The sequence below is a fragment of the Sus scrofa genome, chromosome 14 (assembly GCF_054392235.1).
Source record: "Sus scrofa isolate SSC_HxYL_T2T_F1_AM1 chromosome 14, Sscrofa_HxYL_maternal_Yorkshire_Landrace_v2.0, whole genome shotgun sequence".
Classification (NCBI taxonomy): domain Eukaryota; kingdom Metazoa; phylum Chordata; class Mammalia; order Artiodactyla; family Suidae; genus Sus; species Sus scrofa.
In genome coordinates this window covers 123347022-123362899 of record NC_139396.1, presented here as the reverse complement: position 1 = coordinate 123362899, position 15878 = coordinate 123347022, and the positions used below count along the sequence as shown (strand labels likewise).

Sequence of the window (15878 nt, the reverse complement as noted above, 5' to 3'; positions counted from 1 at the left end):
AGGAGGCGAGTGGGAGTTCTGGGCTCCGAATGTCACATATTAACTGGGGGTGGCCAGTGGGAGGTTTCATGGTAAAAAAGAATTGCTCATTTTTTTTTTTTTTTTTTTTTTTTTTTTGTCTTTTTGCCATTTCTTGGGCCGCTCCCACGGCATATGGAGGTTCCCAGGCTAGGAGTTGAATCAGAGCTGTAGCTGCCAGCCTACGCCAGAGCCACAGCAACGCAGGATCCGAGCCGCATCTGCAACCTACACCACAGCTCACGGCAACGCCGGATCGTTAACCCACGGAGCAAGGGCAGGGATGGAATCCTCAACCTCATGGTTCCTAGTCAGATTCGTTAACTACTGTACCACGACGGGAACTCCACTTTTTTTTTTTGTTTTTTGTTTGTTTGTTTGTTTTGTTTTGAGAATTGCTCATTTGTGGCTTGAGTCTGAACTTAAACCTGGTTCAGAATCAGAATTTTATATGGGAGCTTTATCTGCAGCATAACTTCGTGTAGTAAAATTCAGGCAAATAATGACAAACTGTTTTATACAGAATGGGAATGTGGCTCTTGGGTTTGGTGGTCTGTTTGGTCTTTGGACCCCTGCATTCTGAGGCATCCAGAGGAAAGCCGGCACCTGTGGATCCTGAAATAAATATGAATGTGGTAAGTTTCTCAAAGTCACTGCTTTTAAAATGCATCTGTGATAAATGTTCATTATTTTCTGAAATCCAGTTATGTAGCTGCATGGAGCCACAAACTATGGAGCTATTCTCTTTATATCTCATTGTGTTTTTTGTGTTCTCTGAATCTTAGGTTCAGTTTAATAAAGTGTCAGGACTTCGGAAGAATGTTAATACTGAAAGCATTGAACAAGGACAAGAATTAACAGTGTCCATAGTTCAATAACAAAAATCAAAATATCTGACAACATTTTTTTAGTGCAAATAAGGAAAAATAATCCCTTGAGTAAGCGAACATTTCAGAGTTATTAATCTTAAGTAAATAGTTAAATTTGGAGATAGCTCATTTAAGCATAAAATATCAAGAAAGTGCAGATTACTAAAGAAAACAGCAGCTTTTAAACAGGTGATGCAGTGACACAATTGAAGATTCAGGCAGGCTTGGAGACATAAATTGATAGTCAGCCAAGAGAGTGTGATCTGATATCAGAGTCTTAAGATTAAGTTTTATTTCATGCCCCAAATCTTTTCTAAGTTTTTAAAATTAAAAGCATTTTTCTCTTTTTTTCCTATAAGAATGTTGAACTTAAATTCTTTCAGGTATTGATGGTAGAGAGAATAATAAGTGCTTATTAACTTTAAGTCCTCTGGATAATTGAGTTATCCCTATGCTACTGAGTTTATGATTAACAGTTGCCCTGTAGATTGAGAGGCACAAACTACCATACATAAAATAAATAAGTTACCAGAAGTTCCTGTTGTGGCTCGGTGGTAACGAACCCAACTAGTATCCATGAGGATTTGGATTCAATCCCTGGCATCACTCGGTGGGTTAAGAATCTGGCATTGCCGGCCCTAAAAAAGAAAAATAAATAAACTACAAGGATGGATTGTACAACACAGGGAATATAGCCAATATTTTATAAGATCTATATTTGGAATTAACCTTTAAAAATTGAAACTTATGTAATATTATACATCAGCCTCAGTAAAACCAAAAGAAAACAACTGCCACATGAGTCTTTCCATATGGAAAGATCATAATTCCTTTTTCTTCCTCCCCGTTTTACTGAGATATAACAATACATATTGTATTAGTTTAAGGTATACAAAATACTGATTTGCTATATGTATTTATTGTGAAATGATCACCACAATCATTTTATCTTTTCTTGTTCAACTCTTCGCTGACATTCTCCTGCAGTTTTATTGGTCCATTGATTAGCACTTGTATTAATAGAGTAATACTAACAGTATTAACAGATTAATACTTTTTATGCTTCATTTCCTAGGATGGGGCCTCTTAAAACAGTAGATTACAATATTAGCTGGCATATTTAGAAAAGAAAGAAATAGGGAGTTCCCGTCATGGTGCAGTGGTTAACGAATCTGACTAGGAACCATGAGGTTGCGGGTTCGGTCCCTGCCCTTGCTCCGTGGGTTAAGGATCTGGCGTTGCCATGAGCTGTGGTGTAGGTTGCAGGTGTGGCTCGGATCCCACATTGCTGTGGCTGTGGTGTAGGCCAGCGGCTACAGCTCCAATTTGACCCCTAGCCTTGCCGCGGGAGCGGCCCAAAGAAATAGCAAAAAGACCAAAAAAAAAAAAAAAAAAAGAAAAGAAAGAAAGAAACATTTGTGCCTGGGAGCCAGGGTGGAAACAGAGGTCCAAAGGTATAGTAAACTAAGACACATGGTGTAGAATGTACTACAACAGTGAGAGCAGGATTAAACTAAACATCTGTGAGTAGAACACATGAGTAGAACAAGTGGAGGATTTACTCTTGTGTTGGGATGTTGCACTAGATTGCGCAGCCTAAGATTTCAATAACAGTTGATTTCCTCAGTAAAACCTGGAGAGTGTCATTGACCCTTTGCCTTCTCCTTTGCTCCGCAGAGTGAAATTATCTCTCACTGGGGATATCCTAGTGAGGAGCACTTTGTCGTGACAGCAGATGGATATATTCTGTGCCTTAACCGAATTCCTCATGGGAGGAAGAACCACTCTGACAAAGGTATGGGTGTTTTCTGTGGTGAGATAAGAAAGCTCTGAAAATTTAACTGCATTTCTGGAATTTGGCTGGTATTTATGTCAGAAACCAAGTTCAAATTTTACTTGAGAACATTGAAATTGGATTATTTTTATTTTTTTTTTATTTTTATTTTTTTTGTCTTTTTTGTCTGTTGTTGTTGTTGCTATTTCTTGGGCCGCGCCCACGGCATATGGAGGTTCCCAGGCTAGGGGTTGAATCGGAGCTGTAGCCACCGGCCTACGCCAGAGCCACAGCAACGCGGGATCCGAGCCTCGTCTGTGACCTACACCACAGCTCACGGCAACGCCGGATTCTTAACCCACTGAGCAAGGCCAGGGACCGAACCCACAACCTCATGGTTCCTAGTCGGATTCGTTAACCACTGCGCCACGACGGGAACTCCGAAATTGGATTATTTTTAGACCAAAGTACCAAAGGTGTTCCATTTATGCAAACTATGTAAAAAACACTTCTTTTAAAGAAGTAAGGATAGGGAGTTCCCACTGTGGCTCAGCGGTTAATGAACCCAGCAGGCATCCATGAGGATGCATGTTTAATTCCCTAGCCTGGGCCTCGCTCAATGAGTTGGGGATTCAACATTGCCATGAGCTGTGGTGTAGGACACAGACGTGGCTGGGGTCCCGTGTTGCTATGGCTCTGGTGTAGGCCAGTGGCTGCAGCTCCAATTCAGCCCCTAGCCTGGAAACCTCCATATGCCGCGGTACAGCCCTAAAAATAAAGCGGGAGGGATTGGGAGCTTGGCGTCAACAGATGCAAACTATTGCTCCTGGAATGGATTTATAATGAGAGCCTGCTGTGTAGCACTGAGAACTATGTCTAGATACTTAGAACGTAGCACGACAATGGGAGAAAAAATTATGTGTACATGTATGTGTGACTGGGTCCCCATGCTGTACAGTGGAAAAAAAACTGTGTTGGGGGAAATAACAATAAAAAATAAATTAAAAAAAAAAAGACAAAAAGACCAAAAAAAAGAAGTAAGGATAGGAGTCGTCTAATTTCATAATTTGCTTAAAGATTCAAAGGTCAGGTTTGTTTGAGCAGATGCTAAAATCTCTGGTTTCTTTCTTCTTTTTTTTTCTTTCTCTTTTTAGGGCCACCCTCTCTTCCCTAACCATGTTTTCTTTTTTCTTTTGTCTTTTTGCCTTTTCTAGGGCCACTTCCTGCGGCATATGGAGGTTCCCAGGCTAGGGGTCAAATCGGAGCTGTAGCTGCCAGCCTATACCATAGCCACAACAACACCGGATCCAGACCGCATCTGCAACCTACACCACAGCCCACAGCAGCAGTGAATCCTTAACCTACTAATCGAGGCCAGGGATTAAACCTGCATCCTCACAGATACTAGTCAGGTTCATTTCTGCTGAACCATGATGAGAATGCCAAATCTCCAGTTTCTTTCTTATAAGGAAGGATTTTATTTAATAAAATGTTTTGAGCATTAAGTAGATAGCTTTTTCTATTTGAAAATGACTTAATTTTTTCGAATAGGTAATGTGTATATTCACAGAGTTCAAAAATCAAAGAGGATTAAAAGATGGCAGTGAAATACCTCCCTCCCATCTCATTCTCAGCTCCCAGTTTTTTGTGTCCTTCCAAAATCTCTTTATTTTGAATTTATCTCTTAAAAAAATCTCTTCAGAAACAAATACAAACATAGATGATTATTTTTCCCTGCTTCCCTTTTTAATCTAAAATGTGGCATATAATGCACATTCATTTGCTCCTTGAATTTTTTACTTAATATTTTGTAGATTTTTCCATACAATATGGAGAGTACTTCATCATTCATCTCTAGTGCTACGTGGTATTCCACTGTGGAACTGTGTCATGATTTATTTAACAAGTGTCCTATTAATGGACATTTGGACTCTTTTTGGTCTTCTGTTAACAAATATTAACAGTATGTGTACAAGTCTATTTATGTGATTTTGATTATTTTAAAATTGCTTGTTCTGGCAATAACTCTCATTAGGAATATATGAAAGATAGCTTCGGCTTAAAAAGTATACATATTTTTCTCTTTTTCATAATTTGAGCAAAACTTTGGTTTCCTATGCAGATTGAGACATTTCTAGATAGCCTACTGGAAATTGTTAAACAGATATCGGAATAAGGATCTGATCTTTAGTCCAGTCATCTCTCCAGATATAGCTTATTTTATTTTTTGGCTGTACCTGCAGCACCTAGAAGTTCCCAGGTCAGGGACTGAACCCATGTCGCAGTTGTGACCTGCAGCACAAACTGTGGCAACATCTGATCCTTGACCTGCTGTGTCACAAAGGAACATCCTATATATTTTTTAATGTTTTCTGTTTTTAGAAACTTTATTTGGGAAACTTAGGTGAGATTATGCTAGTTGGATAACTGTCTCTTCTTCAGTTAAATTTTTATGTGACTAGAAGGGCCTTCTTTGCCTTGATTCCTTCACAAATTATTCAAAGCAAACTTAAAAGCCCTCTGTGTTAATGTGGGCTTTGTATCATTACCTGTTTCTCTTTTAATATAATCTGATTTATCTCTGTTTTTCTCCTAAATTCTAGCTATAATGGGGCTTTTGGTAATGCTTAAGTGGTCCAGACAGCCAGTGCTCTTTGTGAAATTTACTTTCTAACTCTTGAGAGTTTTATGATACAAAGTGAGTAGTGAATTACAGTGAGGACTTCTATTTTTAATTCTGCTCAAGACACACAAAACATTTTATTTCGAAGTGAACATATGATCTTGATTTCAATTCCTTTTTTTTTGTTTTTTGTTTTTGTCTTTTTGCTATTTCTTTGGGCCACTTCTGCGGCATATGGAGGTTCCCAGGCTAGGGGTTGAATCAGAGCTGTAGCCACCGGCCTACGCCAGAGCCACAGCAACTCGTGATCCGAGCCGCATCTGCGACCTACACCACAGCTCACAGCAATGCCAGATCATTAACCCACTGAGCAAGGGCAGGGACCGAACCCGCAACCTCATGGTTCCTAGTCGGATTCGTTAACCACTGTGCCACGATGGGAACTCCCAATTCCTTTTTTAAAAAAAGGAACTGTGTGCTGACTTCAGATCCCATATAAAAAAAAAATTATTAGTAGTGCTTATCTTAAAAGTGGTTAGTTGACTATTATAATTAATTATGTGAGCCATTGTTAAAAGATGCAGGGGCCCTCGGTAAGAACATGCTTAGAGAATGTGCCTCTTCTTCTTTTTCCATATCCACCTCCAGGCTTCTGGCTCCTACAGCAGTTAAAGCCAGTAGTGCCACATGTCCTCCGTTGTGTATCTTGACCATTGCAGGTGAAGGTGCTGTGGCCTGGAAAGTGAGCAGCCTTCTTGATTTGCCCTCAGGTGGTAGAAGGAGGTCAGGAGACCTCAATGCATCTGCCCCATAAGTACTTCTGTGCTTTCACCTCTGCAGGCCTTGGATCCTTCATCTATAAAAACAGTCAATTGGCTGGGATGATCTCAGAGTTCCCCTTTAATTGCTTAATAGCATTAAGTCCCCATCTTCTTCCTCTGTTTTGCAGAGGCCTCCTGTAGAGAATCAAGGATATGTATGTACCACCTGCTGTGAGTGAGGCCAGTTTTAGAGGAAATCTGTGGCAAATAACTCTTATCTAAAGGAATTTGTGAAAACTGCAGAGGTGTTTCTCTGATGGTTTGCATTTCCGTGGTCCAAGGCAGAGCCTGGAGCTGAGGCTGTCTCTGCACTGTCCTTCATTCCTGTTCAGGAGCAGTGTTGTCAGTGGTGCTACTTTGGCTTATTGAAGCCAGACAAACGAAAAGAGTACACACAATCCTTCACACCCAACGTGGAACCCAGCTCATCCTTGCCACTTCCCCTCCTGACTTCCTCCTCTATTAATGACACCCTCCTCCTCCTAATGACCTGGACCAGATCTGCGCAGTCTCTCTTGACTCCCAACCTCAAGGAGCTGTCAGGTCCTCTCTAGTATCCCCATGGTCTATGACTTCAGTTCAGCCCTTTCTTCCCTTTGCCAGGCCACCACCCTACTTTATGCTCTGGTGACCATTTACCTGGTCATCTGAAATAAACTCAGAAGCTGAGAGAAAGAAGGATTTTCAAAACAGGAATAAGAAAGTTCAGTCTGCTTATCTTTTAAGAAATTAATGCTTGTAAAATTTGCATAAGAAGATAATGCCAGATATCTGTACTATTTATAAGTCACTGCAAGATACATTAAAACTTTATTCATTTATCAAGGATGAGAAGAAACTATTCCTCTTGCCCTTTTTAGTGTCATGTTTCTCAGTTTTGTGCTCTACTGTGGTGCTGCAACCTCACCCCTGGGTTCAGAGATGCTAACAAAGGCATTCTTGTCTCTGAATAGTTGCTACATTGGAGTTTCTGTGAGGGAACTAGGCTGGGGACCTGCTATTCTGCCATCTCTATTATTTCTTTGTCGGCACCACATTCCTTGTGGAACTCTAGTTTAAAGCTGCGTGCTAAGCATCCTTTTGTCCTGTCACAGTGGTCTCCTCTGATTGTACGTAGAGCCTCGCTTGAGTGTCACTGGAGGTTTTTTAATGATGGCAAGGCTTGGCCGCATGGCTCCTCCACCCATGCCAATTGCTTTCCTTTCTGCCAGCCTCCCTCTTCTTGTCCGGCTCATGAAGTTTTGCAGGATTAAGCTTCTTAGAACCCAGGTGTAATTCTATGATATTGCCACTCAGTGGTCTTCGTGAGCCTAATCAATGAAGATAACACTCTTCCTCGCTGTTTTGTTCTAGCTGTTGTCTGTCCTGTTTACCCTCACTTTATACAGCAGTGGACCTTCGAAGTTCACCATGGATATGTGCAGAGAACTTCATGATTCCCCAAACTAGTGATTACAGTTAGAAGCCGTGAGGTCTGTGGTATCTTTTGTAGAATTGGATAGAATACCGCATTCTCCTCATATCCCTTTCACAAGCATGAGGAGTGCTTGAGAACCATGGTTGCCAGCTACCCGTACCCACCATTTAAGAAACATTTATTATTTCCCAACTCTCCAGGTTTAAATTGGTGCCATAGCCAAATTAGGAGTGGTATAACTGATGTTGTATCTGTTATGTTAATACATATCAAAGAACTACTCTTTGACATACTCAAATCCAAGTGAGTTATTTCCCTTTTGTTAAATTCTCCCTGGGCCTCAGCTGGTCACATGCCCCTCTGGAATGGTGCTCACTCTGGCCACTGTCTTTTTTTGGGGGGCTTTTCTGGGGCGGCTCCTGTGGCATATGGAGATTCCCAGGCTAGGGGTCCAATCGGAGCTGTAGCCACCCACCTACGCCAGAGCCACAGCAACACAGGATCCGAGCCGCATCTGTGACCTACACCACAGCTCACAGCAATGCTGGGTCCTTAACCCACTGAGCAAGGGCAGGGACCGAACCCACAACCTCATGGTTCGTAGTCGGATTCGTTAAGCACTGCACCACAGCGGGAACTCCTCTGGCCACCGTCTTCATTGCTATACATTCTAAAAACAATCCTTTCCATCCTTCCAGCTTAATTGCCAACTCCCCCGTTCGCTTGTGCAGGAAGGAGACGCACTTCCTCAGAACTCCCAAATGCCTCGCCGCCTCGAGGTGCTTTTCTTACTCTGCGTTGGGGTTGACTTTGTGTACTCCTCTCTCCCCACCCTCCCTCTCTGCAGCCACTCTGATGGCAGAAGCTGCATCTTTTCCTGCTTTGTATTTCTCACAGCAACCAGCAGCAACATGCCTTCTGAGTGGTTGGCCTAAGTAAGAGTTATATGGGGCAGTCTTCAAAATTGGGATTCTAAAGTGGATGAAGGCAATGGATCCTCTCTCTGGTAAGAAAAAAAGAGAGAGAGGGAGGGGGTTGGGAAGGAGAGAGGAGGGGAGGAAGGGAGGGAGGAAGAAAGGAAGGAAAGAAGGAAGGGAGGAAGGAAGGGAGGGAGGGAGGGCACCTGGGCACACAAATATTTTATATTCAGCTGCCGAGAGCTTATGGACCCAGTAAAGAATCCCCTGATATAGATAATCATTTGCCTGTCTGGTCAGACCTCTACTAATTAGGCAGCTTGAAATGTGTATTTAGAAAACTCTTGGCAACCTATGGAGTATATATATGTTTCTAAATGTTAACAAACTTATCTATCGAGTGTTGAGCTACCCCTCATTTGCACTAACTCCACAAGAGAATTGAAATTCAGAATCTGTTGCTTAGGGAAGTGGTTATGTTTTTCATCTGCTCAGCCTGATTTCAGAAAGTCATGGGGTGGTAGCACTAGAAGCATCTCAGAGTCCTGCCAGGGCCAGGGATTTAGAGAGCTTGCTTTTTTCTTTTCTTTCTTTTTTTTTTTTTCTTTTTAGGGCTGCACCTACAGCATATGGAAATTCCTAGGCTTGGGGCCGAATCAGAGCTGCAGCTGCTGGCTTACACCACACCCACAGCAACTCGGGATCTGAGCCACTTCTTTGACCTGTTCCACAGTTCATGGCAACACTGGGTCTTCAACCCACTGAGCGAGGCCAGGGATCGAACCCACATCCTCATGGATGCTTATCTGGTTTGTTACCACAATGGGAACTCCTGGAGAGCTTGCATTTTTAGCATAACTCCCCAGTGTATTCCAAGGTAAAATCCCTGGGTTTGGGAACCCATGTTCTAGAACAACACTCTCATTTTACTGGACCAGACAGTGAGACTCAAAGAGGGAAAGGGATTTACTTGAGGTCAAAGGATAGTGGCCCAGTCAGTCTGCCATCAGATTCACTGTTCTTTGCACTGGAGTATTCGATCTTACGTAATAAGTATTGAGCAAGCTATTAATTCTGTGATAGTAAGAATATTTATTTATTTGTCTAAAATAGGGAAATAAATAAAGGCCTTGCCTAAAATACATAAAGTACCAATGATCACTTACTTCTTGCCAAACCGGGAAATAAACTGTAAAATAAAGCAATTAGCAAATGAAGCACCGGTATTGGAATATTTATGTCTGAAGAGCATTGTGTGTTTGATGGTCCAATAAGTAAAGTGCATTTTAGGCTGTTAAGTAATTGCCTTCTTGCAGAAACAGGCTATTTGAACTTTGCCTTAGGAAAGAATCATCAGGGGTTGCCCAATGAACTTTTTGTGAGTCATATTTGAAAATCTACCACGTGGCTTGTGAGCTAGGTCTTTGGGGGAAAAGTCACTGGCCTGTGGTTTTAAAAAAACATTTTTTTTTTGATTGTATATTTTAGGATTCTGACCAATTTCTGGTTTTTCTCCTCTTCCCTTTTATGTGGTTCCTAGGGAAACCATTTCCTAAATGCAGAGGCCTTGATCAGCTTGGATATAATTCCTCGCCTCCCGAAGGCCCTGGACAGATGGGCTATTAAGCAGTGCCGGGCTTGCTTGGACCTTGATGGCACTCTGGGTAGGGAGCTGTGTTCAGACCCTCTGCCTAATGAGTACCACAAGGCAGTGTCCGCTTCACAGCACAATTTGTCTCCTAACTGCAGGTGAGGGCTGGAGCAAAGCGTCAGAGTGGAAAGGAAGAGAGCACTCTGCTCAGCACCCCTCCTTCCTCCAGGGCTCCTTCTCCTCCTGCTTGAGGGCTCTTCCCTGGTCTCTGTCCTCAGCCTCAAGGTTGCTTCAGGGAGGATTTCCCCAGCTGCCCACACTCAGACAGGCTCCTGGGTGCATATTCTCATAGCTCTCTATGCATTTACTTCATAGAAGTTAAGACAGTAAATAATAAGTTATTATGCTGGTGGTGAGGTCTGTAACCTTGGTTTTCCGCAGTGGGCCTTGAGCTTTCTTCCTGCCCAAGGCTTCAGTCTACCCGCTCCTATAGTCCCGGGACCTCCTGGGGATTGGGTTGGCCAAAGCTCTGCATGTTCCTTGTTCAAGAGCACTTTGAGGCTGGACACCCAGTGGTTAAATGGGAGCACGCTCACAGCATTGGCCTTGGGTTTAAGTCCTGGCTCTGCTACTTTAACTAGCTGCATGACCTCGACAGTGTACTTGAGCTCACTAAGTTTTAATTTCTTCATCTACTAAATGAGAAGAATAATACTTGCCACTTCATAGGTGGTTGTAAAAGTTAGATGAAATAAGGCTTGTAAAGTGTGGAAAGTGCTTGATTTTGATAACCTCAAGTGTACCAGCTTCCATTGCTTAAGTTTCTGGGGATAAATACTTAGGAGATAAGCCTCTCCTTATTTCTTCTTCATGTGCATGTAAGGTGGCTGAGGCTTCCCACTAATGTGACTTGTTTATGGTGTTTGGGGCTGGTTTTTGAGACCAATTCTTCAAACTAGACATAGACTACAAAAATTCACTCAATCGCCCCCTGCTTTGGATAAATGAAAGTCTATACTCAATAATTCTTGAGTAGGGGGCCCTAGAACTGCCTCCAGGGGTCTGTTGGATGCAGACCCAGGATCTCCACATTCGATGGGCCCGCCCAGCACTGCAGAGGACTGGACACACTCACCTTTCGATGGATCCACCTTGAACATGGCTATAGATGGGCTCTATCGCAAGAGGCGAGGGAACGTCTCAAAAATGATTTCCAGGCTCTGTCCCTGGAGTTCCCGGCTCCTTAAATCAGGACTAGGGCCAGAATTTTTTTTTTTTTTTTGTCTTTTTGCTATTTCTTTGGGCCGCTTCCGCGGCATATGGAGGTTCCCAGGCTAGGGGTCTAATCGGAGCCACCGGCCTACACCAGAGCCACAGCAACGCAGGATCTGAGCCACGTCTGCAACCTACACCACAGCTCACGGCAACGCCAGATCGTTAACCCACTGAGCAAGTGCAGGGACCGAACCCGCAACCTCATGGTTCCTAGTTGGATTCGTTAACCACTGCGCCACGACGGGAACTCCTTTTTTTTTTTTTTCTTTTTTTTTTTTGGTCTTTATAGGGCCACACCTGCGGTATATGGAAGTTCTCAGGCTAGGGGTAGAATCGGAGCTACATCTGCCGGTCTATACTGCAGCCACAGCAACACTAAATCCAAGCCATGTCTGCAACCTATACCACAGCTCATGGCAACGCTGTATCCCCCACCCACTGAGAGAGGCCAGGGATAGAACCTGCAACCTCATGGATTCTAGTCTAATTTGTTATTGCTGAGCCACAACGGGAACTCCTGAGAAATGTGTAATTTTTTTAAGTGACCCTAGATGATTATGATATAGAGCCACTTTTGGGAAATAGTGCTTGGCTTGCTTTGAAGTGACTGGGTACAAACAGGGTATTTCTCAGCACTCTTCCTCTCCCCTGCCTCTTTATTTTTGAATGAAGTTTTCTTTAGAGTTGTGATTGCAAGCAAGGACTTTGGAATGAGGCTGACTTGGGTTCCAGTTCTGGCTCACTGCTAGGTGAGTGTTCTAGGGCAGGTCACTTAACCTCTCTTCAGACACCAGTCACCTCATCTTTAACATGGGGGTGGATCTTAATAGCTCTCTGGCAACAGTGTAGTCCATGTAAAACACAACGCAGGATCAGTAGCTGTATGACAAATACTAGTAATAATGACAAATCGATCAGATGCTAGAATGCTCACTAGGGTTTATCTTAAGTAGTTGACACAGTTTCAGGAAGCTACTGGGGCCCTGGCACTTTGGGTAATCTACAGCCTGTCTTTCAGATACTTGAACCAGCTCTTGGACTTAGGGTTGTCCAGTCCCGTGGATGGTTGCAGGGAGGCCTAAAGTGAGGGGTGATCCTGACTTTGATTACTTAGCATGGGGTGGCAAGGATGCACGTGCACCCTAAGCCAGGTCCTTGTTTCCAATTTGTCTAGAAATGACCTCTGCAGAAAGACAGGGGGGCCCTTATGCCATTTACAGGCTGTCGTCTTCTTGTTTTTTTGTCTTTTTAGGCTCTACCTGCATCATATGGAGGTTCCAAGCTAGGGGTCCAATCCGAGCTAAAGCCACCAGCCTGCACCAAAGCCATAGCAACCCTAAAGGGTTTCATGTCTAGTGAGAACCAAAGTCTGTTTCATGCCAACGCCCTCATCCTTGTGATCGCCTCTTCCTCCTTCTGGTTCTTGGTTGCACCTCCCCTGATTTCGCAGTTTTTGAGTGTCATGGAGACCCCTCCAGTCACTCCCCTGGCGGAAAGGCCCAGTGCCTTGGGAAGCAGGAGGAACTTCCTCATACATCGGTCTTCTTCCTCTTGTGAGGCCGGGGGCTCAGCAGATTGATTTTTGGAGCCTGAGTAATGGCCTCCTGCGTTTCACCCACGTTGGTCCCATCAGGCGGCAGCGCCCGGGCGGGCCATCACTGGGCCGCGTCTCTGCCAGCTCTGTGCTAACTGCTTAGGTGACTGTGATGGTAGGACCAACATGGGTGAAGGTCAGTGTATGGTGTGAATATAGGAACTTTGAGAAACCCTTCCGTGGAATGTAGAGGAAGGGGTCTGGGAGTGTTTTAAGCCTTGTGCAGGAGTGAATGGCAGGTATGGGCTGAAGTAGGGGTGTTCCTAGATGTATCAGAAGCCCCTCAGCTACCATAATTGGCACACGTGCATGGTGGGCACATGCCTGAGTTGGCTGCTTGCACTTTTCTGAGCTTCCCGCTCACCCCCTGGGAAAGTGTCAGGGGCTCCTCATTGCCACTGAGAACCCAGGAGTTAATTACTGGTGGGGCTTAAAGAGTTCCCTGGTTTATCTTCAAGTTGCCAACTCCTGCATTTCTCCTTTGAAGCTTCTGAGGAGTCAGGGAGGGATGTGCAGAGAGATTTCAGGGGAATTTGAAATACTACCCATTGAGAAAAGGTAGGGAGCTGACTCCCAGCCCCCCATGAACTGGCACCTTCCTCCCCTTCGAGCCTCAGTCCTGGCCTGGCCGCCCCACTCCATCCTGCTCTCCTCTCTTTTCTTCCACACCTGTCAAAGCCCATCCTCCCTTCTCAGAACTCCACCCTGTGAAGTTAGCCTCACGGTTTCCACTCAGTGTCTGAAAAGGCACAGGTGGCCACACCTGCAGCATGTAGAAGTTCCCAGGCCAGGAATCGAACCCGTGCCACAGCAGCAACCTGAGCCCTGCTTTCCTTCTGTCTCGCTCTAATTCTCCTTTCCAGGGAGACAGTGCGGTGCAGATGCTCGTGCCCCCGTGTCCCCACGGGGGGTTGTCTGGGTTATTCCTTGGTCAGCCTGACCTTCTGATCTTTTAAGGTCAAATCTCCTTCCTCATGGCCTATCCCCACAGCACCTTTAATGGGTGAGAAGTGTCACAATGTGCCTAAGGAAAACATTTGCACCATTGTACAGCTCCCGGGCACCCTTCACGCAGTGTACTACACTTGCCGCTCAATGACAGTGCTTCCCCAGTCTTTTGTTTCTGTTTCATTACTTGCTTTGTGATCTTTTGTGACTTACCTGGTTAGCAAGATATCGTTTGTTTTGAAGCTTGGAGCTGCTAACTCCTAAACACAAATGCTTTCCAGGTCCCAAACCAGTTGTGTTCCTGCAGCATGGCTTGCTGGCAGATTCCAGTAACTGGGTCGTAAACCTGCCCAAGAACAGCCTGGGCTTCATCCTGGCAGATGCTGGTTTTGACGTGTGGATGGGAAACAGCAGAGGAAACACCTGGTCTCGGAAACACAAGACTCTTTCAATTTCTCAGGAAGAATACTGGGCCTTCAGGTATATTTGAATGGGTAACAGCAGGGGTCTGTTTCCTTGGTACCCTCAACAAAGACCCTGGGAAGGCAAATAGATGGGTAACTCGAGATCGTATGACAGGGAAACTGATGGTTTCTGAAAGGTTTTACCCCTTGTTAGGAATTTAATAAATAGCAGCACGGTAAATTATAAATAATGATTACATTCAAGAGTTAGATTCAATAAGGAAATTTTGGTTACGTTGACATTCCTGGTGGTCTGGATGCTCCTGGGTAAACTGCCCCATACAATTCCTCCCTTCCTCCATAAGCAGGTACTCCAAATATTTACTTTCCTTATTTCTAGAAGTGATCCTCTTCTCTCTTACTTACGGCTGCACTGGTTAATCATTGCGTGATATCAGGCATGTGGCATAAAGCCCTTTGTGTCTGTTTCTTTTTAGTAGAATGGGGATAATACATATCTATCCCATAAGGTCACTGGGGCTTAATGGAGAGGATATAGGAAAGAGTCTGGCATAGAGCCCGGCCTTCATAAGTGGTGGTAACAGCACAGATGCACACAAGTCCAGGGCTGTGTCTCTGTGCCAGGCACTAGAGAACGTCAGCATCATGGACTCCTTTGGACTTGCTTCCCATTTGTGAAATCAGAACCTGCCTGAGGACAGGAAACACAAGAATGAGAGCTTTTACCAAAGGTATGTCCCAGAATAGATCTGTTGTTACAGAATTTGTAATAGCAAACAATTGGAAACTACCAAATGCCTATCAGCAGTGAACAAATAGAGTGTGATGTATTTACACAATGACCAACTGACACCTTTATGTGACAGTGGCAAAGATGAAGTCAGATGCAGAGGGATACACACTGTTTGATCTCGTTCATAGAAAAGTTCAAAAATGGATCAAACTAATTTATGGTGTAAAAAGTGAAGATAAGGATTCTTTTGGGGAGGCCCAAGGGGGCTTTTATGGTCCTGGTCCTTTTGTGCACTCAGGGCTGGCTTACCCAGCTAGGATCCGTTTGTGATGAAACCACACCTTTATTATTTTTATGCAATGTCCCAATCAACGGTTTCCTTTTTTTGGATTATAGCTACGATGAGATGGCAAATTATGACCTACCAGCTTCAATTAACTTCATTCTGAATAAAACTGGCCAAGAACAAGTGTATTATGTGGGTCATTCTCAAGGTACCACAATAGGTATGTATATGATAGACGAGAGGGTGATAAAATGTCTTATCACAGAGTTTGTGTTTGTCCTTAAAAGTGAACTATAAAAAGAGTCAGTTCAGATAGAGTTTTGTGTTTGTTTTTTAATGCCAAGCAGAAAGAATGAATAGGGGCAAAGAATTTTGGTAACATGTGGTCTTCTCTGGAAATTCAGGCTTAAACATAAATAAATAAATATGGTGTTTGGTTCTCTTGATTGAAGGAATTAATGTAAACTGCAGCATATTACATATTTTCCTAGTTAAACAATAGGGGGATGTGAGAGGATAGAAAACAAGAAGTGTTATAAGTGCAGAGACTTTTTTTTTTTTTGGCCACACCCACAGCATGTGGAAGT

At 43.7% G+C, this 15878-nt stretch overlaps 1 protein-coding gene and 1 long non-coding RNA gene across 8 annotated transcripts in view; both read left to right on the top strand.

Annotated features, from left to right (window-relative positions):
* LIPA (lipase A, lysosomal acid type) overlaps window positions 1-15878 on the top strand; it is a 123057-nt gene that overhangs the window by 92055 nt on the left and 15124 nt on the right. For 5 of the 7 annotated variants that reach the window (XM_084992546.1, XM_021071782.2, XM_005671253.4 and 2 more), the window contains exons 2-5: window positions 542-653; window positions 2565-2682; window positions 14129-14327; window positions 15402-15511. In XM_084992546.1, the coding sequence (XP_084848672.1) occupies window positions 543-653; window positions 2565-2682; window positions 14129-14327; window positions 15402-15511 (538 nt within the window). In that variant the 5' untranslated portion in view covers window position 542. 7 annotated transcript variants of the gene reach the window in all.
* On the top strand, window positions 5950-10188 carry LOC146396971 (uncharacterized). The gene is made up of 3 exons (XR_014827676.1): window positions 5950-8301; window positions 8420-8528; window positions 9980-10188. It is a non-coding gene; the product is annotated as an uncharacterized LOC146396971 (long non-coding RNA).